This window comes from Pseudopodoces humilis, chromosome 1 (genome assembly GCF_049639895.1).
Source record: "Pseudopodoces humilis isolate 2021_Gansu_Grassland_sample_001 chromosome 1, ASM4963989v1, whole genome shotgun sequence".
Classification (NCBI taxonomy): Eukaryota; Metazoa; Chordata; class Aves; order Passeriformes; family Paridae; genus Pseudopodoces; species Pseudopodoces humilis.
The window spans coordinates 58634496-58662267 of record NC_142200.1 but is presented as its reverse complement, the minus strand read 5'-3'; the positions used below and the strand labels follow the sequence as shown (position 1 = coordinate 58662267).

Here is a 27772-nt window from a genome sequence, read left to right as displayed (position 1 = left end):
TTGAAAATACTTACATGGGACCTAACTCCTATTAAGGACAATGACGGATTGGATTTATTATTGTCTCATTGAAAGCACCTTTGGATTTTCACTTGGGTTTCATTAAAGAATTAACAGACTGCTAAGAATTTTTTGTCCAGCTGTATTTGTCATTTTGGAAGTCACTGTGTGTACAAGGAACAAATGCCTCCGCTGACTCTGACCAACGTGCCCAGTGCCAGCAGCAGGCTCAGAGCACCATGTGGTCAGGGAAAGAGCAGAGGTGGCATTGCCTTTGGGAGTGGTCCTTGGTCACACCTGGAGTGCCTCATCCCTGCTTGGAGTCAGGCTCCCTCCTGCTGTTTTGGGGCTAATGTGAGGAGGTGCTTCTCTTGTGCTCTCATTTGTGCAGCTCTCAAGGACCATGTTCACTTACATATAAATAGAGGACACTTCCATAGCCTTCTAGTTAATGCCTATGACAATGCTGTACTTCATTTTACAAAAAAGTGCCTAAGATCTCTTCTTCCCTGGGCAACTTTCTCTTGTACAAGTACTATGGTACAGGTCGTGTGCTCTACTTTAAGAAAGAGCTTCATCTTCCAAAGAAAAATGACTTAAAAAAATAGTAGCTATACACAGCATTTACAATAGGTTTTAATAGAAGTCTAAATATTTGTTTTTAAATTAACAAATAAGCATACATTCATATAGTCCATTAATTCTGGATGTCCTTAGGACATTATTAAAGTGGTGTCTCTCTCCAAATGCACTGGAAGACTTTAATTAGTTAGCAATAATATTAACAGTATCTCTCTTGCGTGTTTTTTATATATTAGAGAAGACATAAGCATGAAGAAAATTTTAGAGGCAATCTTAAATGTGTGCTTTCACTGCTGAAATAAAGCCTCCAGAAAGATTTATACTTTATAGCTTGCTGTGTATGCATTGGGAGAAGCTACTTTTGTGGCACAAATACCCTTCTTTGTTGCTTACCAATACCCGTATTCAGTGGCACAAAGAACAACTGTTGTAAAAAATATTAGTATGCAGATGCTCTGGTGTTTTGTTAATGCATTTAATTAAATACAATAACTCTTTTGTTTGCTTTTCTTTTTCTGTCCTTGAATGGATTTGTATTATGGTATAGAACCCAGGCTTAGAGTTGCTCTTTAAAATGTTTTGCAGTTTCAGAATGGGTCACACATCCAAGTTAGTTACTTTTCTTTTGTTCTATTAAGAAAATCATTTGGGCATGTTAGTAGTTTCTAATAAGTTTAAGAGCAACTTTTCAGGAAAACTCAAATTCCAAAGTTGCCAGCAAATACTTTCACCACTAATGAGGTCTTCAGCGCCAGTTAGGCACTGTATATGTATATGTATATGTATATGTATATGTATATGTATATGTATATGTATATGTATATGTATATGTATATGTATATGTATATGTATATGTATTTAACCTATATAGGTTAAATAATTGTATTCCTGAGAGACTTTCAGATGTTTTAACTGAAGAAATTGTTCTTGAAGTTCCTCAACATTTTCTAGCTAGTTTCCACAAAAGAAATAAGTAAATTGCACAGCAAAACTGCACTTTATGTTTTTATATGAAAAACTGTAGCAGGCTGATTACAACCAATTGTAACCTACACACAGGTTTTGCAGAAGCCATCATTACTGTCTTGTGTTGTTACCCATAAAATTATTTCACAATTATTCTCAGCCTGAGAAAAGGTTTCTTTAGGGCCCCGTGGGTGGGTGAAACCATATGAAATGACTGTATCAGGTCTAAAATTGCTCTGCTGAATCAGCAAAGTACTTGAGCCCAGAGTACTTTGAAAACACAGCAGTATTTGCCAGATCCTATCCCTCCCATGGCAACAAGGGCCAAATCAAATGAGGATGTAAAAAGGTAATTAGGAGACCCTAAAGGTAACACATGACTGATAGATTTATGAACTTCTGAGCCCCCCTGCATTTCTGATGCAGAGTGTGTGGGAGATGTCTGTGCTGAAGGTTGCTCCTCAAGCAGTGACCTATTAATACTCTTTTGGTTCTCCTTGGAGATAAGTCATATTCTTCAGTGGGTGCAGTTTCCTTTAGAACAGTAGGAGTCATGGTGTAGATCATGAAAACCTCCATAAATCTTTTTGTTACTGATAGAAGGAGCTACTACAGGTGAAAGAAGGGCTAAGTGTGCTTCAGGTGATGCTTCTCAGATTCTTTACTGGGTGCATCAGAACATGACTGTGGAGAATGCAACAGGCATTTCACTTACCACAGGGGTCTGTCATGGCAGCTTTCTTGGCTGAAAAAAAAGGCTTGTCAGTTGCTGCTGGTAATTGTTTTTGTCGCTTCTCACAAGAACGAAATGCAAATTGGACAGTTTTAGGCCTTCAGCATCAGTGCTAGGACATTGCACCTGAGTGCCAGGATCATCATACATGGACAAAAACAGTCATGAGAGGCCAAGCAGAAATTGCAGTTTAGTCCTCTCTTTTTTGAAGTGAGGACAATTTCAATAGTGGGGGAAAAAAAACCCTTCCCCTCACTGTGCTTGTTTGATCCATATTGAAGTTACAGCAAGGGGCTCCAAATGAGGCCATAAGGTCTGGCATCGTGGAGAAGGAACGTGCACTTGTGAAGGCACAGATATGCTATGTCACTGTAATTATTTTTTTTTTCCCATTTTGGAGAAAGATGGCATAATTAGAGTTGCAGTCCTCAAGGGATGAATTCTGATTATTCACTGCAAGCTTCCTCATCCACAAGCCTTCCATGTAAATAAAGTTAGTTTCAGTTATGCTTCATCTATTGATCTATTTATAAATGTGTTTAAAAAACAAACAAAAAAAACCGCGTCCAAAAATCACCTAGAACTACTGCAAATTTGTGTGAGAACATCATTCTGGTTTCAGTTCCAAGATAACTTAATGTTCTTTAGGGCTGGAAGAGAACATAGTTTCATTACAACTGCACATATTATGGGTTTTGTATGAAATGAGCATCTCAAGGCAAGGGAAAGAAAGCAGCATTGTTCCAGGGCTGTTTTTCACAGGCCTGTATTCATATCTCATCCTTGTTGTTTGCAGGAGAGGCAGATGTGAACCAGAACAATGGGAGCTCCACGAAGAGCCCAGCGGTGACAGACCCCAAAGGCACAGCAGACCCAAAGAATGCCTGGCCCGAGGCCAACCCAGCTGACAGGACTGGTCGCCCCCACTTGATCCGCCTCTTTTCCCGAGATGCCCCAGGAAGAGAAGACAACACCTTCAAAGATCGGCCCTCAGAGTCAGACGAGCTACAGACCATCCAAGAGGACAGTGCAGCAGCTTCAGAGAATTCGGATTTGATGGCTTCACAAAAACGCTCCTCTTTCCGGCACGGATCAAAACTGGCATCTGCGAGCACTATAGACCATGCCAGACACGGATCCCCACGGCACAGAGACTCGGGTCTGCTTGACTCGCTGGGCAGATTCTTTGGAGGTGAAAGACACGTTCCCCGGCGGGGCTCGGGCAAGGTGAGCTCTGAGGAATAGAGAACCGCAAGGCTGCAGCAAAATACAGTACAATTAAAGAGGAAGGGTGGGTCTGAAAGAAAGGTCTCACTGCTATGAGGCAAGAGTTGACCTAGCCAGCAGGCTGGTACTTGTAATATAATGCTTGGCTTTAAACTGAAAACAGCAACAGCAACAAATCAAAGATGTGGGGAAACAAGAGGAGCTACTCTGGGTAGTAACAAGGAGTATTAGAAATCCAGGGGGCTCTAGAAACATTACCGGGAGGAATTTCTATGAGCATTTAATGTGGTGTGTTGTATGCATTTCAATGCTGTGCCATTTAGAGAAACTTCGGTCTGCTTTTGTGTGTTGCTCTTAAATATTTGCAAAAGGGAGCTGGATGAGAGCGCTAGATGCAAGACAGTCTCTGCTTATCTTGGCACTAACTGAGGGACAGACTTGGAAATGGATGTTAGGAAAGGAATTGTGGCCAAATTCTCAGCCTGCTTGTGCAAGAGTATGTTTAAAGTCAGTTGACAGCATTGCTGGGGAGATGGCTTGACAGATATTATCCTGAATCCCAGGATAATGTACAAAAGAATCCAGCTGCTTTATTCTGACAAGAAATTGAGATTTATTCCAAGCATTTCATATTAGAAATTGTATAACAAGCCATTTCTACACTATGAATTCAAAAACAAAGCCTTGATGAAAGGCTGTTAATTAAATTCTTCCCTTTTCCAGGATACCTGCCTCCTCTGATAAATTATGCAGCTGGCATATTAGTTCACAATTATTCAAGTGGCAATGTTTTTTAAGATGTTTTTGCTGTACCTTTTGCCATGTAAATGATAAGTGGAGTCTTGTGTTTGTGTGTCCACACACTACATAAGCATTCAAATGGAACTGTTGCAGGGCTGTAAATCCTTTCTTTTAGCTGAATTTGTTGTAGTTGCTCAAGCTGTGTGTCACAAAAAGCAGTGTTCGTAGTTGCTGGTTGGGCCCAAATATTTGAAAATCCTTTGGCAACCTTTGAGGTGTATTCAGTGTTCCAACCTGTGATCTGTGCTCTCAGTGCTGCACTGGGACAGGACACAAACTGTGTCCTGTGTCCTGTGATGTAAAACTGATCTGTGGTGGTCCCACAGCTGTGGCTCTCAGTGTCCTTCACAGCTCCACACCTGGAAGCACAATGTGTAACAGCCCTTCCCCGAAGAGTTGTTGTAATGTAGAGACCACTGGATGAAAAATACTCTAGAAACTTCAAACCAGAAGCTTCTCACACTTGGTAGATGGTACTAAGCAAGCTGGGTGTTTTGTTCTTTTTATTTCTCACCTTTACCACTGGGGCCTGTAATGCTATTGAGAAAGATTTAGCAGCCAGGCAGTTTTTTTCTGTAGTAACATTTCTGTGTGTAATGTTTCTGGGTGTAATGTTCAAAAATGCAACAAGCAGTTGCTGTGAGCATGAAGAAAACCTTTATTCTTACTGTTACTGCAAATAACAGAGATTGTTCCCAGCTGCTATTTTCTGGAGCCTGGTTGGCCAGCTCAACTCTTGCTGTTTTGTTCATGTACTGTGTTACTCGATGAAAAATAGTGTTTGAAATGTTCTTTGTACACCAAGGAGATAATACCAAAAAGTTAGATTCTGCATACAGAATATACAGAAGTATGTGCATACCTGCTTGGCAATAAATCAAACCAATCAACTCAGTTTTTAGGAGTAACGACTAAAAAATGTCTGCAAGCAGTAAAATTCTGTATTTTATTCTTTGGCATGAACATGAGTGCAGTGATTCTCTATAGATTTTGATGTAATTATGTATGAGAGGACAGGAGATCATCTCTTTTATCTCTGCTGCAAAATGCTATTTTGAAGAACTTAAATGTCTGCAAAACGGAACAGAATTATGGACAATTGTGACTTTTTTTACCTAGCAGAAGTAGTTGTTTGGGATTTTTTTCCCTTAAGAACGACTACTCATAGTGTTATGGAGTCCTGATTTGCAGTTCTGAGCTGGAAGCACAGAGAAGTTGAATTATTTTGGCAAAAGTCTGTCACATTAGGACTTCCAGTGCCAAAGCGTCTCTAGCACTCTTCCACACAATGACAATATTGATGTACATCCTAGGAAACATTCCTAGGAAGCTCTCTTGTGGGAGGGCTTCAGTGTGGAAAGTATTGAGCAAGTGGCACAGACAGTCATTTCAACTATTATTTATTTAGCCTCTGAAACAATGCCTTTTGGTTTCTTGTATCAAGAAAGGCTTGCGGCGTCATTTATTTATGCAAGTGTAGACAGAGGAAATCTAGGTGGCTCATTTGTGCTTAAACTCTAAATAGTTGTTGCCATTTGCTGAATTTTTTAGAGGATCACTGAGAGATGATGAAGGTGTTCATGGACCAGCCGGAATAGAATGAAGTCCCTGGGCATTTTTCCAGACTCCACTAAATAAACAGGGCATTGGTAAATAAGATACCACTAAAAGCACCTTAAGGGATGAATTTCAAAGGCCTGAAAAGTTCCTAGAGCTGCACTGTTTATTTGCTTGCACTTTTTTTTCTATATTTATTTTGAAGCATTTCAAAGCAATTCTGCAGCTGCCTTTCTTGCAGTCTTCCTTTTTCAGCCAGCACATGCCTCAGTGGGAGAATCTCAACTACCCACACCAGCAAGCACTGGAATGCAAAGACAACACTTGCTCTTTGTACAGATTTAGGGCTGACATTCAAGCAAAACACATTATAAATTCTTTGTGGAGGCATTTTCTTCTTGCATCCATAGCTAAGAAGTACATTAATGAATAATATTCACTATTGTGTCCAGGAAGGTGGGGTAGGAACAATGCTGGGACTGTTTCATGGCCTCCTTTTCTCATGTGGAGCAGGTTCTCCCTCACCCTGCAATTCTGAAGTTAAATTAAGAGTGCATGGGAGTTCCATGGGAGTTGTTAAAAATAGAAGTACTGGAATGTACAGAAATACTCCTTTTCCTCTAAAGGGCAGCAAGTGCATCTGCCATTTTCCCCCCATTTCCATCGAGATTTTGGATAGCTGAAACTCAATCAAAACCAGCTTGATTTTTGTATTTTAAGAAAAAAAATTTAAGGTAAACTATTTGAAACAAAATTGTTGTTGTGCACAGCTCAAATTTAATCGAATTAAAAAAGAATTTCAAATGGTGTCAGAAAGAAACTGTGGTGCAGACATTTTACATAGCATGCAAGAGAGAGTAGCATAACAATAAATTATTTCCTTTCTAATCTTTACAGAATATTTGTCTAAGCAAGTTTGTTAAAACAATCAAATGTTCTTTGTGCCTCCTAGATTCTGAGCCTGTATTCAACTTCAGTATGTACTGACTGCTATTTTGTTTCTTTGATGCAGTTGTTTATGCTTTTGTAAACCTTTTGTTTATGGTTTTGTTTTGGTTTTTTTCCTACTAAAGTTTGGATTGTGAAACAAGAACTTTTCTGTCCTGGTTTAACATTTTGCATTAACATACTAAACTTAAAACTACGCTCATGACACAGATCAAACAAACCAAAATATGTGAGTGACAATAAACAATAGGTGAGGCAAGACTTAGTGAAAGATTGAATCAATTTCTCTTTTACACTTTGCTTCAGTTTTGTATGCAATCTTGTAACAGTATCGGTTGCCTGAATGAAGCCTTGCTCATTCTTCATGTATTTCTTATGTTTCCTAACAATTTCTGTGTGTTTGGGTGCAAGAAATACAGGAGGTAGAGATGGGGCTTCCCCATGCTACAGACAGATACGAGGCAGGAGCAGCACTGGGCTGATGTTCTTCTCAACTTGAGCAGAGCCAGGGTTTGAGATCAGCATCTCTGAATCAGCAGCTCCAAACCCACTGCTGAGCTAAGCAGTTGCTAGCATGGGGATCTACAAAAATGGCTGCAATTACCATGCACAGGCAAAAAGTTTAGGAACCAGTTTTAAATAATGCTGTGGATGAATAAATTAAATTAGAATATTTTTTCTTTTGCACTTGAATTCTATTCACATTTCTTGTGGAAGCTTTAATGTATACTACAGCACCATGAAGAATTTGAAAAGTAGTTAAATCAGTACTAGTGTGACTAGTATTTGATGTGATTTAAGTAAATACTTACTGTGATTTTAATTTCCGAGTCTTAGTTTTCAGGGAGCGGTATTGCTTGTGATACACTGTTTTGTAAAACCTGCTGTGCAAGCAGTATACTTGTAAAAAAATTTTTATAGTTTATGGCGGTTGTAACAATCATTTTGTTTTAATCTTTTGCTTTTTATGTGCTTTATGTATTCATTAAACTGTTTACATCACAAAAAAACCCAGTGTACTAATGATTTAATTTGTTTTAAATGCTTTAATCCATTAACAGAAGTTGCAACAAACTGCTACTTTTACATGACAGGTTTTTACTTCACTAAGAGACTGCGTGTCCTGCAAAATTCAGTTAGAACAGTGCATTGGACAGAAGAGAATAGAGATGTTTCCTTCTGGAAGGGAAGGGGAGGCTTTGAATAACCAAAGCTCCTGAATCCTGATGTTTTCAATGATAATGGGAACTGAACCTGGCCTCTTGTTTGTAGCAGGTAGTAATGAATGATGAATACCTTAAAATGAATTAGGGTAACAGAACTGCCAGCCTGAAGTTCATTTGGCTTGTGCAATGCTAGAACCTCAGAGTACTTTAGATCTGCCTGGTTTAAAAAAATATCACCTGTACATAACAAGGAAATATCAACTGGTGAGTACACACACCATGTGAGAAAGGCCTAGGAGCCAACATTACGTGGGATTGATTTTGACATGTTCATTTAACACATGTATGGCCATAAACATATTATTTGTGCCTAATAATTAACACATTACTTAACACACTGCAACTTGCATTTTCCAGGAAGTTACTGCTTGAATTAATTATTTCAAGCTACTAGAGGAATTTGGGAATTGGACTAGGTTAAATGCTCTTTAAGTGGTACTTCAAAGTGCAAGCACTAAAATTTGCTGAAGTATTAGTGATGTTTTGTGCTCACCTGACATCAGCTGCATGACAAGGTTTGTTCAGAAATGGGACATAGTGTTTGGGGCTTGCTGATTTGTATTACAAGTCAAAGAGGAGATCATGACTGGGGAGAATGCCCGTCTGCCTCATTGCTTTTACTGTTTTTTATATGGTCTTGTGCCTCTTACATTCAGAAATGTATTAGTAACATGTGCAGGCTAAAATGTAAATTAATCGGCCAAAGCATTTGAAGGATCTCTGTTTCTAATCACTCCACAGCAAAAGGTTTCCCCCTTTCATTAAACTTCTAACAGGAACTTTCAGTTCAGTCTTTGCATGACTGTTTCTGGAGTTTTCTATCCACTAATATGATACAATAATAACAGTAGTATGTGTAAGTTGCATGCAGAAGAGCATATAAGTTCTACAGAAGAGCTCCAAGGATTCTTTTGAGAAACTTTGGAGGAAGTTCAAATCTTGTGGTGCCCTTTGCCTGGGCCTGAGCCTGGTGGCAGAGCTGCTGGAGGAGCAGTGATGGCAGCTTTGGGAACTTTTGGTGGGAACTAGCCCCAGCTGTTCTCAGCCATTCCTCTCTTGTTCACCTGCATGGCCCCACAGTCCAGCTGAGAGTAAGGTCTGGATTTAATTCTAAAACCATGTATCAGAGGGAGGTGTTTGTTTAAAGAAGTGAGAGGGCCAGGCAGGGACCTGAAAATGTGCATACAGATGGTCAAATACAGCTATTAAAAATTCAGCAAGGACTTTCTCTGCCTGAGAACAATTTAATGTTTACTTCTCTGCAGATGCACCAGTTCGATAAGTAAGAAATTGCTTTATATTAAAATCTGCTATATTGGTTTTTTCTATCACATTCATTGCAAATGAAGCACTGCATTATCTTTAACACTTTCCATACTAGAATGCCAAAATAAATGACTGTACTTCAGCTGTTTTCAGGTTACACAATGGTGTCCCTGACCTTGTTTTGTACCTCTGTCATCACATAGCGTTAGTGACAATTGCTGGCTTTCACCTTTTGTATTGATGTAAAATATCTCACCATGTTCCTGAAATGGTCTTCAGTTAGATGTGTTCAGTTACACTTTGCAGTCCAAAGTTACTTGGTTTCATTTCTGAGCTGCATGAGAAATCATCCACTGCCATTTTCAGGTGATTTTACTGAATTTTTTACAAATCAATCTAAAAATGTTTGTAAAGCACAAAAAAAGCTGAAGACACAAAATGAGCTCTCTTTCCCTTTTTGCTTATGATGAATCTACTTCTCAGTTTCTGATACATCATACTATTAATGTGCCTTGGAAACTGTACAGGCCTCAGGTTTGGATTGGTCCATCTTCCCCACTTTATACTAGCCATTTATTGGAAATTTTACCATGGTATTTCTTTCAAAGAAATATGCTATTAACAATACCATGTCTAAATATTTTATAATAGTAAACTCTCCTTGCTATTACACTCCCTCTATAAGTTATGCTGAGACAGGTAACAGTGCTTTTAACAACCTGTATGAGAATTTAGCTTCTCACTTGCTTACCTATTAAAGGCAGAAAAGAAATGGAATTGGGCCAATCCTTCAAAGGTGAGAACTGATGAAATATTTTATTGGGGGGTGGGTGAGTACATGCAATCTGAGATTTCCAGAAATCAAGGTAGTAGTAACATTTTTCTGGCCAGCAGCTGTAAAGCGATAGTGTACACCTGGTATTTATAGCTTTGTTTTCCAAATAATGCCCATCTTACTTATTGTATTACCTTCATGTCTATATGAAAATACTAGGAATCAGGACATCTAAAATTTGAATAAATTTCTGCTTTCTTATGAATGGCCATACCGACAATGTTACATTATTTTGCTGTAGCAGCACCAACAAACAGATGCTTCTCCATCAAATACATAGGTGATCAGTAGAAACTGATCATGGTGAATACCAGTGCAGGACACCTTCCATATCTTGCCCATGTACAGTAAAGTCCTTAACGCTGTCAAGTTTGATGGTTGCAGAAGCTACTTGGAGAACATCTACTAGCCAAAGTATTTTCTTTTTGCTGGAGTGATTATTCTCAAACAAAATCCAAAACAAAACCAGTCAAGAAACCCCCCACCCAAACAATGGATCATTTCAACAGTCTAATCTGTCATTGATACCAAGTTGATAAAACAACAGAACAATACTGAGTATGCATCACAGATTATGTCCAAGCAGATAAAGAACTTCTATAATGAAGAATATTTGAATAAAATTATTCGTGCTAGGCAGAAAAAATGCTTTAAAAAAAGCCAAATCAAACTAAAGCACTGGGTTCAGCCTCTGAAACCATTTTTCAAGTGTCACAACAATGGAATAAACTAGACACAGGGAAAAAAAACAGAATGCGTGATGACACTGGTCCTCATTTGAGTCCCATCATAAACCAGAACTCTCCTGAAAAACTGCTCCCATTCTTCTTTTTTCCCCAGTAATTCTTTTACCTGATAAATTATGAACACTAATCATCAAGGCACCAAGGGGTAACAGGCTTATGGAGAAATGTAGTTCTGGATTATTGACTGGCACCTCTCTTGATCTGGGAGTGTTCTCCATTGTTTCCTTCTTCTTCCTTGTGTTTCTTACTTTTCAGTCATCTCTATTCTTTACTGCCACGTTTGTTATTCCTATCATTCTGCTAAGAATTCTTCCTCCTTTTGTTCATCACCTACATTCTAGACAAAGATGCATCTCAGCACAACCCTGAAAGGCAGAATCTCCTGCATTCCACATCCCTCTTCCTCCCAATTCTCCTCTATACCTTTAAGCAAGTAATTTAATTTCTGTCTTAACTTCCACGTTAGTAAAAAATAAGAGTACCATTACAAGGATGTGTGGCTCATCCTTCCTAAAGAGACTAAAAAAAGCCTGCTGAATTATGTAATTAACTATCATGTCATCACCAGATCAGGCAGTGGAGAAGACGTCAGCATTCCTGGTGTTTTTGGTAACAGATCAGCAAGTGGTGAAGAGCCCGGGACAAATGCTGCCACCAAGAGCAAACTGCCACGTGGGTTGTACGTGAACAAGGATGGAACCAACAACCCCAGTACAACACAGCTCTGATTTAGCAGTGCATGCTCACAGAAGTTACATTACTCCTAGAATAAGCATGGAAAAATACATCCCACATGGGCTGTGTATTCTGTCGCTGCTTGGTGAGAGCCGGGCTAGCAGCACTGGAAGGTTCTGATGAAGTGTTAGCCATAGCCAGGAACACAAAGCCCCATGTACAAACCCCCTCCAAATCCCAAGATGCAACAATTTCTGGATTCAAATGCCTGCCAGAGTTCTCATTAAACTATATCTTCGTTTTCCATGTTATTAAAATAAGAAAAAAACCCCCAACCCATACATATTTACTTGAAGGATGCATCTCAATTCCTGTTTGGCATACATATTTAGAAACCACATTGACTACCTAAGTTTGAACCTGGATAGGAATTTCATTAGAGATTGGATTCAGAGTCCATTTCAAGGACCAACACAAAATCAGCTAAGTGGCTTACAAATTGTCTGTTGAACTTTCAGTTTTTCTTCCCACAGAACAGCATAGCATGTAACATCATCATGTAATGCTTAAAGGATAATTTTAATCTACCAGTACAGTTCCAAATGTCCTAGTGGGGGTGGTTAAACATTATGGACAACCTACAGGTTGTGGAACAGTTTGGTTTTCTAAGACAATCTAAATGCAATTTTCATGTCTGTGTGAATTTGAAATGTGTGTATTTTGCATGATATCTTTTAAACTCATGAACAGCAACTTGTTAGGTATCTTGTGAAGAAAAGCCATTGGAAACCATGAAACCCATTGAACCCATGAAAAAGCCCTTTGTTTTCCATCTTTACCTGGTTTGACTGCATTTTAAATCAGCTATTTCCATATTTCCTATGTGTAGATTTTGCCAGTAGAGAAACAACATGGGATGTACTTTAGATTTTCATCTCACATCCTAAAGTAGGCAACAGAAGCACACAACAGTGATACCGAAAGGAACTGTAAAAAGCTGTAAATCCAAGTTCTCCCAAAGTATCTTAATACTGTTATTGTCACAAATATATCATGGACTGATGAGGAGTTAGAGCTACTTACAGGCATACGGAATCTTCAGCTGTAAGCAATCCTCTTGTGGAGGATGAGAGCCCTCAGAGATCATAATATGCATTTAAAACCCACCCCCTAATGCATCTGAGTTGAAAGATCTGACATATCCTGTTTATAGCAAGCAGAGTCAGGGATGGATTTCATGGGATTTCATGACCGATTAAAAAAAAAAACCAAACCTGTAACTGCTTAACTGTAGTTTTTATCCATTTTATACCCAGAGCCAGCTGTTGCACAATACTGAAAAGATTGTGCATATATATCTATATACAAATATATGCACACCTGCACACAAACACACACTTGGGTATCTTCAGGTAAATTGGAAATGTAATAACCTTGCACAAAACCCCAAATGGAGCTCATACTGTTGGAGAAGTGGCAATTTTAATTTCTTTTTATTAACAGCTCTTACAAGGTACTAATAGAGGTTGTGCCAGTAAATGTAATTAGTCTGATGTGAAAGTACATGGCTAACACAGGGAATGCAATTCCAATGTATAGCTAATGTTGAGACTTCAAATACCTGCATGTTACTCACAGTTACTCTTCTTTTTTTTTTTTTTTTTTTTTGTCTTAGTGGCCAACATACCACCATACTACCAAGGTAGGTGACACAGTAAAACAATGCAACTTTCCTGTGCATTACCAGAAAGAACCACAAAATGTTAAAAAAAAAATAAAAAAAGTCATTCCCCTTACAGGATAACTGTGGGTATTTTATGTATATCTCATTCTTATTTAGATTATTAATCCTTAAAACCATTGATTTAATTGTGAATTCGGAAACTGTGTTTTTGTCATCAGATCTCCCTGTTACTGCTTAAATTTCCAGTATTGGCAAATCTTTTTTTATTAAGATCATTCAGCTTTAGGGTTCTTTTTGGCTTTTTTGAATGTGCAGAAGAGTTGACTTTGTTGGGATCCTTAACTGAGCTCAAACATTTCACTAATGTTAACTGGGAACAGGAAAAGCTGAGTGTTCTTCCTGTTAAGGTACTGCAGAATTATTGTATGTTTAAACTTTCTTTAAGGGCACAGAGGCACCTTCATTTTAAACTTCACCACCAATACCCATGGGCTCTGAATTCACACTTGGCAAATACATTTCAAAACATAAATATGGAAGCCAAGGATGCCTTTTATTGGCAAGGCTCTCAAGACTGAAATTTCTAACAACATTGCAAGATGTGTGGGGAGAACTCACATTGCAGCCCCTGGGCAGAAGAAACCAGTAACACAAATAAGAAGTAAATCACATCCCTTCCTAAAACACAGTTGCTCTTCTTTATTCCTATTAGGTTTTAAGGAGAATATTATTTAAAGCCAAACATGTAAAACTTATTTAAAGGTAAACAGTGATGATCTGAATGCATTAATGAAACCCATGGTAAATGTTAAATTGAGTTCATTCCAAAAAGTCCACTTACATGACACTACCTCAGTAGCCTATCAGAGCAGTATACATCAGATTTATTTTCTCTCTTAATTTCAAATCCATTCGAATTTAACTTTTAACACCTGTAATAAACATAAGCAGTCTCTGAAAAACACCACTGGATTTTTTTTTTCTGTCTCTAGGAGTCCAAAAATTGAAAGAACAAACTAGAGGTGAAAGAGTAATTTCAGCAATGGATTGAGAGGAAACATGTAAATTACTTGTCACAAATAAAGAATAATATCAAAGGTTCTGATGTCAGATGAAGTTTGCTGATGACAGTATGAAAAAGCATATTATTTTAATCTTTAGCACTTTATTTTAAACACCACGAAACTCACCCAGAACAGTCATTAAAAATTATTTCAGATTTGCTACTGCTTCATACACATTAAAAGGGGAGACAGTTGAAACCTGTGATGACATTTGGCACTGCAGGCAGAAGAAACTTTGTATTTACAGCACAATAACTTTTCCAATAAGCCAAGTTATTAGCACCTAATAATTGGTCAGGATGCCAAAATCAAGAAACTCAACCCTATCTAGATTCTAAAACCTTATTATCCCAATTTCTCTCCATTCCTGTGCCACAGGAATAGCCCTTCAGATCTGCAACACCATGGTATCTATCCTAAAGACGAGGCAGTCTGCAAGTTGCAAAAGGGGATTGGAATGAATATTAACAAGACAAAACCATATCTGAAATATTGTGCTCTAAACACTACTGGCTCTCTCTTCCTAATCACAGCAGCAGAAGCTACTTTGGCAACACTGGAACTAGCAACCAAGTAGGAACTGCTGCAGAAATACAAGCAGAACTGCCTGACACTATGGAGATTTCACAGATCCCAAAATTGTATTTTCCTGCTTTAAAAAATTAAGTGTCCACATATCATCAGCATGCAAAAAAACAACCCTGATAAAAACCAGTCAAACTTCTCTGCATTGGTTATTTTTTTTCCAAAAGACATCAAAGTCATAAAACACATATCTGACTTAATTTGGACTATTGCTCAGGAATCCCTACTAAAAATAGAAAGCCCTACTTAAATAGAAATTGTCAGCCTCACTTGATTCCCTCATTCTAAAAAAACCACATTGCTCTTGCAGCTCATATGTGTTACACAGTCTTTGCGATCTAAAAATTATAGAAAATCTATTCCTGCTTTCCCATGCAGAATGATCCAACACAATTTTAAGGTTTTTTTTTTATTTTGGTTTATTTTCTAAAATCACAGTCTATGATCCTAGTTAACAAAAAAATCCTGTTTAAGGAAAATTACAATGTTTCTGTTACCTGAACTTTCCAATAAGAGGCTTAATTCCACACTGGGCTGTAACATCAAGAACATGGGCATCCATATATATTTATATATATATATGCACAACATATGTGCATATACATACTGTGTATTTGCCATTTCACAGCACTGACAACTGTAGGGGGCAATCTCTGTAGACTTCCAAGACATATTCCTCCTGTCTTCACTCCAGAAAATGATTGTTCCTGCCATGGCTGCTAAGCTGTTTTTCCCAGCTGACTAGGCGACGTGCCTGTTCTGCTTTTCAGGACATACATGCAGCCAGGGTCAGCCACCATGTCGGGTCCATCCCCCCGAGATCTCAGCATGGCCGGCCTGTTGATGACAACCCTGTAGTCCACTTCTTCAAGAACATTGTAAGTCTCCCCTCCTCTTATGCACCAAAATTAAATATCTTCTTTAGAATCCATCAGTAAACAAACACTCCTAAATCATTACCCTTTATTTTGAGCCTCAAATTGTACTGTGCCTTTTGAGCTCATTGTGCCATTCAAATACAAAAATAATTTTTACCTAGAAGACAAACAATACTGAAATGCTACCAAAAAAGCATGTGAGCCTCCATTAGCATAGTCAAATGCTAACCATGTCACTTATACAGCTTCACCATAGACAGGTTTTGTCCTTGTGTCTTCAACACTGGCAGTATTCAGGAATTATTACTTGTTTCAAGACAGATATGAATCCAGTGTATTCCAGGCAAGCCTAAGACAGCAGAGGAGCTTCTCAATACAATTACCATTTTTAGCTCATGACAATGTACAGAAGGCCTGATGATTTCTGGTGTTTATTTTTGCCTTTGACACCTCTTTTGTGTTGGCTTTTAGGTCTCACCCCGTACACCTCCCCCAATGCAAGCAAAGGTAAGCAATTTCAGGGACTCAGGCTAATTCACACTAATTCAACTGCAAGCCTGATTCACTGTGTAATGGCACTCAGTAAAAGTCTACAGGTATCCCTGGGAACAATTTAAAGTAAGAGCCTAAGACACAGAAGCCATGGTTCTTCCTCACGCACTTTCTGACTTCGTTCATGACTAATTGAAGCCACTTGCAGGGATTTTTATATCCAATTTATGGTGTGATTGCTTTATATAGTGAACTAACAATAGGTAATGAATGCTTTCAAACAAGCCTCACCAACCAGGAGCTGTCCTTCCATTTACTCAACCCAGCTGGCTTTTGAAGTATGTAATACTGACAAACCATGGCTAGTGAAGTTAGTTCTAGTAATTACAATAAACAATTTTGCCTTTTTTTGGTTCATGAAATGACTGCACAGACTGTTGTCCTCAACTCCTGCCTGCCTCATTATTTGGCCATTATTTCATAATCTTGGGTGTCTTTTCATCATCTTCTGTGTACGGCAGACCCAGATGCTGTGTTCCATAGTGATCATCATGTCATTGTTTCTTTTTCTTGCATGTACAGGGAAGAGGACTATCTCTCACCAGATTTAGCTGGGTAGGTGACAAATGTGCTTTCAGTAACAGCTCTTTCATTTACCAGGCTAAAGCATATCTTGCTCCATTGCCTCAAGCTGCTGCAGCAACGTGATAATTTTGTTTTGTCTCAAGTTTGCTATTTTGCTTTTCCTGTTCCACTTTCTTTCCTCCTTCCACAGCACTTTAAGATGGTAATTGTGTTGCTTGCTCTTATCCTGCAATTTGACAGCCCTTGCAGCAATAATTTTTTTTGCTTCAGCACAAAGGGAGCAAAATCCACTGCATGGCAAAGCTCTCTTCCTTTAAAGGCTCCTGGAAGACCCATCTGGTGCATTTTTCTTCTCCTGAGATGGACGAAAATGGGAGGGAGGGCTGGAACGAGATAGGGGCTTATTCCACTTTTGCAACTGCTTTTACACAGTAAAGTCTGCAAAACTAATGCTGTCACTAACCTCAGGATTTTGTCCCACCTTTCCTGTCAGTTACAAGTGATCTGCCTAAGCAATTCCTAGACAAGTTCTTCCCACAGTTCTCTCACAACTAATTAAATTCTACTTCTCTACCACAGGTTAGATTTTATATGAGATGGCATGTAAATTACTGGCATTTTAAGACAAAATATCAAAGCCTTCAAGCCATTAAGCATTTCTTTCACTATCAGAACACCACATATTAGCTGATGTGTTTGACATTAAAACATTTTGAGTTTTGTCATATAGGTTAATGTTCTATTTAATTTTTGAATATTAATTCATTTTTTTACAGATTGATGCTTCCCTCAGATTTGAATCTATTCAGACAATTTCCTAACACTTTCCTTCATCCTTGTTTATTACATAAAAGATTGCTTTATTGCAACAACCTCCAAATTCCTCATTTGAGCATTACATATTTCAGTGATCACAAAGAAAGATTACAATGTGTATATGATAATTTGAATGTGATCATTTGCAATTCACATTAAAATCTTTCTTTGCAGGGTGGTGAAACACACAAGCCAGGATATGGAAGCGGAAAATTCTATGAGCATAAATCTGCTCATAAGGGACACAAGGGATCCTATCATGAGGGCCAGGGCACTCTTTCCAGAATCTTTAAACTGGTAAAGTAAAATTGAACTTTAAGTACAAAACAAATTGAACTGGAAAAAAGAGAAGCCAAACCTCTCCAGAACCTGCTATGGTTGAAAGAACCATATTTTCTTAAAGCTTCTAATGGAATTAGATTTTCATGGATAAACCAGAAGGTTATTTTGTGGCTTAGGGACTACTTGTATGATAGGACACAAAGGTAAAAATACACAGTTAGTAGCCATCAGGAAAGTAGCTAAGTCCACAATGTTCCACAGAGACTTGCACCAGGATCAGTGTTGTTACTAAATGCAAAGACTATCTGGAATACAGATGACAAATGAGGTGACAGCTCATTGCTACTAAATTATTTAGGATAATGAAAATGAAGGAGAACTGGAAAACTGCAGAAGGGCAGTACAGAGCAGTGCTGGACATATATCTGAATGCAGTAACAACTCCAGCAGTCCCTGCTTATTCCCACCCCAGGTGGGAGAACTCCTACAATATGTCAGTATCACAAGTTATGGAACCACAAAGTGGGGCAAATTAGAAAACTGTCATATTAGAAACAAACATTTGGTCAGAGTATCTTTAGTCTGGTTCAATTCCCCATTTCAAGGCATAGCACAGCCACATCAAAACAGGCAATACATGAAAACTGAATAGGAAAAAAAAAGGTCAGTTGTGAGGGTTTTTCACATTCTGTGTCAGGAAACAGACACATGAAAAGCACACCATATCCACTGGCAGATACTTTAAGGAAGACTGTATCTTCTCTGAAAGATAACGATGGCAGTGAATTCACTCGTAACAAATCACCCAGTGCACTATTTGCACATAAAGATGCCATCAGCAGTCAGAGCTGATTATTTCAGAATCCTACTGTTCCTCTCTACAACAGATGTAACAGTGTCTTCCTTTGCAGTAAAAAACACGTTTTTGTCTCTAAAACAGTTTAGGTTTTATATCTCCCACTGTACAGTTGTTTTCCAAATATATGCAGCACCAAATGACAGCACAAAAATTTCAAGAAAGTAGTAGGAATCCCTATGTTGTAATTTAAGAAAAGGAATGATCTCTTCAGAGTCACAGGTAAAAACCAAACACATTTTAAGTCTTATTTTCACACTGTACACTTGGTAGTTTTAGTGGGGTTCAGGTACATCAACTGTTCCATGGCTACATACTGACTTATTTGCAACATTTTGTCATTTCAGCATCTGAAAATATGCATTAATGATCTCTCATTAAATTTAACATTCTTTTTTTTGCATATTCATCACAGCTATTTTAGTATCTATCTATCTATCTATCTATCTATCTATCTATCTATCTATCTATCTATCTATCTATCTATCTATCTATCTCTGAGAGACACATACACCAGTTTTACTTTTTAGATAATCTTTTCCCAGCCAGTATAATTTCTGGAACTTTGATACAAGTTTTTTTCAGGCCATTTTGATTTAGACCCATTGTTTACAGCAGAAGACATTAATTAGTATTTCTTTATATAGTTCTACAGTCTTGTAATATAAAAAAGTAATCCACTCTAAGATACCTTTGAAAGAAAAAAAGCCAATTACCTAATGAATTAGGCTGAAATCTCCTGTAACAGTTCCGTAAAACTAAGGAGTCAGCACTGAAAGATGAGAAGAACATAAATTAAGAAAATGAAGTCTCAAAGTACACACATGGTGGGTTGTTTATTTTCAAGTAAACAGTTCAGTCATCACCTGTTTACAGTAAAATTACACCATCTTAAATTTATGGTCTTAAGTATATTTTTCAAGATTTGCCTAGAGAAGAATTGCTAAAGTTAAGGGACAAGATACCAAATTAACCTAATCTCAAATTTCAAAAAAGTAAAATATCAGTATTTCAACTTGGATCCTCTTTGCTATAAAACTGCTTCTTTTCCCAAGTACAGATTTATGAATTGTCAGTTTTTTCCTCACAGTTTGTCACTTCCTAATTATTTCTAAGAATACAGCAAGTTTCAGCCCTTTTATTTTGTCTTAGCTTTCTCCTGTATCTGTTTTCCATATAAACTTCATGTTGATATAACACTGAGAATTTACTGCAGAATGAAACTAATAAATTTCAGTTCTTTCAGATGTGTGACTATTACATCTTATATGCAAGGTTTGGAGATTTTGTTATTTGTTTTAAAGTATACACACAGTACAGGGTACATAAAAATGAAATTTTCCATGCTGTCCAAGGAAATAAATTGTTTTCATTAGGAAGGCCTGAATAAGAACATGCACTTAAAAGTAATTAATGAGAGACACCGTCTAGTCCTGTGCAGAAGATTTAATAAGTGTAAGTTAATCCTATGTGAAAAACAATGAAAATTGATCTTCTTTTTGAAGTAAAAATCCCAGTAATATTTTAGTGATATACTTCAGGCTATTTTCATTAGATAGTATTTAAAATTCTGTCATACTTACAACAGATTGATGTTCTTCAATGCACAGCCCCAAATATATATTAATTTCTAATTAATGCAACACTTTTCTTCCCTCCACAGGGAGGCTCTGGGTCCCGACCTGGATCGCGGTCTGGTTCCCCCATTGCTAGGCGCTGAAGCTCCAAGATGCCATCCAAGGATCATGTACTCTGCTTCATAATATAACTGCCTTAAAATTAGTAACAGCTGCCACAATTACCTAGATAGATGCAATCCATTACTTAATGCCAATTAGGTTCTGCATGCAGTAGATGATACAAACTTCTATTGGCAATCCCTGAGCAACAGTTGAATGAAAGGAACATAAAAAGTAGCTTTGCTAGATGTTCCCCTTATTTTATGTGAAGTAACAAGATCTCTGACTTTACCCATTCTTCTTCAGGATGCCCTAACTGTATGCTGGACTCCTTTATTTCTCCCAAGCACCTAATTTAAGCTCAACTCCTCTGGTTTCGTTTTAGTGAATATCAGAATTACAAATAAAGAGCTATAATATCTTGGACACTGAGCACTGCTGTTAATGAATTTTTGAGACACTGCTGTTAAAAACAAAAAAAAAACCAACATGTGCAGAAGTTGTAAGGACTGTTTATCCAAATTTTCTTTTTGTTTTTGTGGTTTTGGTTTGTTGTTTTTTTTTTTGTTTTATTTTAATCTTCCTTCTCTCACTCACAGAATAATTTATTTTCATAACAGGATTAGGCAGTCACAGAAAGGTTTATCAAACATTGGGAGCTCAAGGTATGTGAAGTGTGGGAGGGGGTAGATGTTGAAGAATCAATACGATGTGGAGCAATAGCAATAAGGAAATTCTTTCCATACCATGAATTGCTCATTGCATCCAAACCATTAGAATAAAGAGTAGATGAGGGAGAGAAAGAGGATTTCAAATTTGAGTTAGACTAATGTTACAAAACAAGGGATATTCCCAGAGAAACATCTAAGACTGCACATGTGACCACTGGATGTCACTGGTGCTTCACATAAACTCTGCTGCAACAGCATTAACTTTGCAGTAGAATAAGTAAATAAGCATATAAACAAAAAAAAGTCTAATTTCTGAAAGAAAGCCCTTCAGTACGGGTATCTCAGATAGTCCTGCACATCTCACATTAGAATTTCAAATCTTTCTCTTGGTATTTCAGCAGTGTTGTACTTGATTGGCTCATCTTTTACCTGAGTAACACCTGGATGCCTATTAAGGGCAGTGCACCAAAGCAAACTCATAGTAAACTACTGTGAACATTTAACTGTTGTGTTGTAGTTGCCTCGTAGAAATAAATTATAGTTCAGTTAGATTTAGAAATGAATTATTCACAAATTACTAAAATGAAAGTGTGGAGATGGTATTTCCAACCACACTTAGGGAAATAAAAGGCTCTTCTGAATTGCACTGTTTTATTACTTAAACTTACCATTTCTTCAAACTGTCATCTAAGTGTCTGATTAATTATTTTATTTTTTAGTTTTAGCCTATGCACTGTAGATTACAGTTAGTGCTTCCTAGGTTGAAACAGCATTCCTAATAAGTGCCCAGTAAAAGTTACCTATAAATATATATGTTAATTGCATTTCACACCTAAATCTATTGTAGGTTTAAATCAGTGTCCATTAATATGAAGCAATGGAAGATGAGATGATAGAAAATACATAAAGACTAAAGAAAACAAAACTGCCAAAATTATTAAGCATACACACACGTATTACATCTATTACCTTGGTTGGTTGCTATGTGTATTTTTCTATTGTTAGCTTCATTCAGATGTATACTCTGCAACGTAATAGTTGATTTAATTTGAACAAATATTGTTCTTATAGGAACAGAGCTTTTAAAAATAGTCACTATTGAAATAAAGTAATCAACTTGAAATGAAACTTGGGCCAGTTTTGTTTTTTACAAAGGAAGAGGAGATATAAATATATATATATACTTATATACTACATATATATATGTTTAGGTCTGTTTGGTTTATTCTCTCCCACCTCTCCAAGTTTATGAATAAAGTTCAGGCCTTGCAAACAGGCTTTTAGTGACACTGCATGGCCCAGAAGGCTGACAGTAGGACGCAAGAGTTATGGAATGTCAGTGTCTACAGAGTGACAGCTGCAAGCCAGAGAGATATTGCAAGGCATAAAATGTCTATGAACAGGCAATAAAAACCAGCCTCCCTCATGAACAACTGTGGTGCAAACAGCCCTCAAAAAGTGAAAGAATATTTAAGGTTAAAAAAAAACATTTTTCAAAATACTGCACTGTAGAGTAATAGAATTTAACCAAAACTTCTTCCTTCCTTCTTCTTCATCACTCTACTTTCACCTCAGTCATCTTTCCCAGAGGGTCAAAGTGTCTTTTTGGATTTATTTCCTTTAAAGGAATAGGTACATTACTTGAAAGTACTGTTTTACCAACAAAAGAGAGTAAACTTGGCCTGAAATTTATTCTTTTAGTTACACATTACTGATTTTGATGAAAACCAGCAGTTTAAATGGCCATTTGATTTGTAAGCAAAGGATTTTTCCTGAAACAGAAATGTACAACCAATACCAGGAGTGCGAAATTCAATGTACTGAAGGAATGGACATAAACCAAAAGAAATTGTGAGCAGATGCAAGCAAAAAACCCCAAGGCTAGCACAAGTCTACAACTGCATTAAACCAGAAAGAACAGAGGCTGTCCCAAGCACTGTTCACTTACCCACAACATGGCACTTCAAGCACTCCTCAGAACAGGAGTTCTTCTGTTTCCTTAAATAATGCATCTGCTTTAACACTGCTTTTGAAAATACTGACATATTGGTTACTGTGTCTCTATTCGTTCTGAGTATCAACACATACACTGCCCTGAAGAGCTCCAACTCAATCTTACCAAAGCTATAAAAACCTCTGTCAACACACTTGAAGTTCATGGGGGAAGAGGATGAAGGGAATCAAATACAATATTAGAAATAAATTTTTTAGAAGTCTGTTACTGTAGCTGACAGGATTTCCAAGTGCTGGAGGAATAGCAAACTGAATTCAGGAAAAATGTCAGCTGACTCTATAACTCACATTGTTTATTTAACACTTCCAAGACTTGCTAGACAGACTCACTGCCTTTAACCAAGGCGCAACACTTTGAGAAGTGAACCATTAAAAATGCCATCTTTTTACTCATAAGATCAGCTTTTAGGTTGTGTGTACCAAGTATCACAAATGTTCTGGGTTGGAAGGGACCTTTAAAGATCACCGAGTTCCAAGCACTCTGTGCATTTATACAGTATTCCCTGAAATAAGAGGGAAAAAATTTCATCCATGGTACATGCAACACAGCACATTTTGCTATATTATTACAGATAAACCGCATGCTATGCCATGAGGCCAAACGACTGTAAAATACAACGTCTTTCTTAAACACCTGAAACACTCACAGGCTGCCTGGAAGGGAAGGCACTGCTGGAAGGACTTTATTCTTTACATCTAATATTCAAACAGACTTCTGTAAACAGAGTTTTTCCAATCTCCAAGAATCCAGAATCATATGCTTAAAAAATACACGGAACAGAATTTGGAAAAAAGTAATATTATTTTTAGCATGTTTTTCAATTAAATATTCCACATAACAAAAGTGTTATTTTTATGTCACCAACTATATTACTTATATACATATGCTGAACAGTTAACAAAAGAATTAAGAGATGCCCTAACAAAACCAACAGCGATTTCTTGCTTCAGCCACCTGAAATAACTAGTTTGTATCATAGACATAATATAGACAATATTTACAGAAAAGGGCTTTTTGGATCTGAGAACAATTATCTTTTAGAAAGTAAATTAAAGTCCAGGTCTGTATTATTGTACAACATATTCACCACTGATCTAGAAGTATTTGTGGCAACCAAACAGATGAGCTCCTTGCAACTGGGGTTAGTATTTACAAAATATACTGATCAGCCACACAGAGGCTCATAAACTTTAAATATATATATATACATATATAAGCACACATATATATATATCTATATATATGTAATATATAAATAAAATTCAAAAGAACAAGGCAAAACTAAGAAAACAGCTTCTGTCTTTGGAATGTCTAAAAGACAAGTATGCTTTTACTCCAGTGTTTCTTTGCTATGAATATGCTTAACAAGTGGCACCTTTGAGAGCAACACTCAAGTCAGCTAGGTAGTTTTGCTGAAACAATGACTTAAACAACAAATAAATGTAACATATTTCCAAAATCCACAAAGAAAATAATAAGGAACTTACAGAGTCAAAATGATAACTGTTTACAGCACTGGGGAACATTGTATAGTATAGGTGACCTAGTGTGCATCTAACTTTATCACTGCTACCACAATATTGTACTTATTTATCTCACAGATTTAGTATATGGCTGCTTTCCACAGATACTGAGATATGGACCTGCTGACCCAGTACAGCAAACAACAACAGAGGCTTTTACTGGAACCTTTTCTTATTTGTATTCTTTTTAAGTAATTATTGCCAAGTCCAAAAACTCAAGACTTTTATTGTAAAAACTAACATCTATCTGCCTCCGTGGTTGGAATGAAAATGAACATGCTCCATCTCAAGAGTTTAACTCAAGAAAAGCCATGAGCTTGCAGTATTTTATTTTTTTTTCAACAAATTCTCAAAATGCACTAAAAAAGAAAGCTTTAAAAAGAAATACCTTTTCCTGTGCCTTGTAAGAAAAAAAAAGGCAAAACTCCACTATTTTATACTGCATGCATCATCAAATGCAACATTTGTTTCCAATCTCAATTATTTCTTTAAACACATTAAAAATGTTGACTGACAGTTTCATGATTTTCCTGTGAAGTTCTTCTTCATCTCCATTAAAAATGGGAATCATTCTATCCTGATATAAAGGTACAGTTTATTTTTAAATAGATATACTGGCTGTGAATTCAAACATGAAACTGTATACATTATTACCTGAGTTCATTGATTCACAGACAACGTAGCACAGATTAAATGAAGTTTTCCCAATATTCTTCTACAAGCTTTAAAAAAAGAAATCATCTTTTAGGTAACTTTTGTAAATAATTAAAAAAACTATAATATATTATTCTATTGTTGGTATCTTCAATGCTTGAAGCTTTAACTGTAAAGTTCGAGTCCCAGAAACATTTTTAACTTTCAAATTCCAAGATGTTATCGAAAAACATTGCCTATACTTTGCCATTCATTTGAAGATTCTTGTACCACTTCTTCTAAATTCAGAGCGCGACTAATGTCTTCCCCTTCTTGTTCTTGGTGACTAGCAGGCTCTTGTACAGGACCTACCAAGGCACAAGAGAAAAAGGCATGTGAGTATGGTTTGACTTGATGTATGGTGTAAGAAAAATACAAATATAGCACTTGGAAATAAAGGGATGGGAACAGTATTACAATTACTTCAGATACTGTAAATTCATTGGGCAGTCTTGGAAAAAAAAAAATTTAAAAATCTAATACAATATATTGCTTTCCTGGAATAATTTTTCAACTCTGTATTTCTGTACACAGAGCTCCATATAAAAAACAAGGAACCATAAAAACCAAAAAATTGCTGTTTCAATCTGATTTTTGGGTTGCACGTACAACTATTAGCTCATCAACTGTGGTTTTTGGCTATTAGTGCTTGATTCCTCAGTAACTTAAAGGAAGTGCTCCGTGCTCTCCTAACTAAACATATGGATTCCCGCCCCCAGCAGTACTACCATCATGCTACATACCAGTGTAACCATGAGCCCGTTTCATGTGCAGCTTCATATTGCTTTTCTGTGTAAATCCCATTGCACAGTAATCACATTTGTAAGGTCTCTCTCCTGTGTGCCTTTTCATGTGGACTTTAAGAGCACTCTTCTGGTTAAATGCCTTTTCACACAGTGTACACTGAAATGGTCTTTCCCCTTTATAAGAAAGAAAAACATATTTCATAATTTTCCTTTTAAGATTAAAATACAGTTTGGAATTCAGTAAAAATTATCAAGATAATCTAGAAATGAAACAGACATCATCATTTTCCTTAAGGCTTTCTCCAAACAATGCTATAGCTCCATAGTCAGCAAAAATCTCAAATTTAATGTCAGAATAGTTACATAAGTACTAAATCACTGATATGATCTTTCCTATCCAATTTATCATCTAGGTAAGTTATTTAGTAGAGGTATGAAAGAAAAAATCAATTTACCAATCTGACATTTCTGCACTTAAGGAAACCACCACCTTTTTACATCATGAAGAGTAATGCAGGTAAAGCAATATACTAGAATTAACAAAGCTGATGCCTTTAAGAAACCAAAAAGTCAAGTATGTTAACAAAAAGAAGTCTCCTGGCAATTCTACATGGGACTTGTGGCCTCCTCTGCCAACAGCAACTAGTGATTCCCATATCTCACCAAAAGAGGCTTATTGTTCCAATTCTGCCAGAATATTACTGTGATTTCTAACTATAAACATGAAAACATATTAACTTTAAAAATACTTTAAAATTTAAAAATACCTGCTTTGCAAAACCAGATTTTTGCTTCAACACTCAACACCATAATCTCTGACATAAACACTTTGTATGTCATTAAGGACTTCGAAAACCACTTTCCAATATATTCCTTGATATTAATTAGCACAAAGCACAAGCAGGAGTAAAAACACATTTCCATGTTCTTCCTTACAGGATCAATATCCCTCTCTCTTCATTGCCTGTATGTTACGTGTTCCCACCAAATCCAACTTCTCAGACAATCAACAGAAGGTCCCTTAAAGCAAAGAAATTTTCTTTCTGTTCTTAACAACTTTTTCAATAGTTTGAAGAGAAATCCAGAATTCCTCAAATATTTTTGATTCCATTTTTTTAATTCAGTGAAGGCGAAGAGCCTTTTTGGTGTAATGGATTACCATATGGCTTTTTGGTAGAACTGGAAGCAACTGCTTCCCTCTAATTTCAAATTTCATCAAACCACTCTTCACTGATAAATCCTAAATAGCAAGATATTTAGAGCTATTTAGAGAAATAATGTGTTTTCCTTCTGGCCATTGATTCAGTAAAGTTACCCATTAGAAATGGTTAAATATGTTTAGTCAAGATAGAAATCACAAACATTTCTCACAGACAAGGATGGTACGTTTATGGAAACAAGTTAGTTTAGATTTAGATTAACCTTTCCTATCATAGTTTATGTGAGTGTATCTATCTAAACACTTCTGTGCAGTACATTTTCACTCTTTTGGTCTCTATTGTTGCCTGACATTGTTGAAGCACAAAAATAAATATGAATTTAGTAAGGTCTGTTACAGCCTAGCCCATGAGTCCCCTAGTACAAGAAACACAAAAATATCTAAGGATTTAAGGATTTGCTGAGTGAATTACGAGTCATTCCA

General features: G+C 36.9%; 2 protein-coding genes across 11 annotated transcripts in view; one reads left to right on the top strand and one right to left on the bottom strand.

The window, feature by feature from the left end:
• MBP (myelin basic protein) overlaps positions 1–22282 on the top strand; it is a 110739-nt gene extending 88457 nt beyond the window's left edge. For 5 of the 7 annotated variants that reach the window (XM_088052954.1, XM_088052962.1, XM_088052978.1 and 2 more), the window contains exons 4-11: positions 3078–3508; positions 6819–6842; positions 13238–13264; positions 15666–15773; positions 16245–16280; positions 16848–16880; positions 17841–17963; positions 20468–22282. In XM_088052954.1, the coding sequence (XP_087909080.1) occupies positions 3078–3508; positions 6819–6842; positions 13238–13264; positions 15666–15773; positions 16245–16280; positions 16848–16880; positions 17841–17963; positions 20468–20524 (839 nt within the window). In that variant the 3' untranslated portion in view covers positions 20525–22282. The remainder of the gene's footprint in view (positions 1–3077; positions 3509–6818; positions 6843–13237; positions 13265–15665; positions 15774–16244; positions 16281–16847; positions 16881–17840; positions 17964–20467) is intronic. The other 2 variants (XM_014254920.2, XM_088052984.1) reach the window with 2 other exon arrangements.
• A 1567-nt stretch (positions 22283–23849) lies between these two features.
• Positions 23850–27772, bottom strand: part of ZNF236 (zinc finger protein 236) — a 76231-nt gene continuing 72308 nt past the window's right edge. For all 4 annotated transcript variants that reach the window (XM_005517311.3, XM_014256839.2, XM_014256853.2 and 1 more), the window contains 2 exons: positions 26128–26304; positions 23850–25692 (listed from right to left, as the gene is read on the bottom strand). In XM_005517311.3, the coding sequence (XP_005517368.2) occupies positions 25565–25692; positions 26128–26304 (305 nt within the window). In that variant the 3' untranslated portion in view covers positions 23850–25564. The remainder of the gene's footprint in view (positions 25693–26127; positions 26305–27772) is intronic.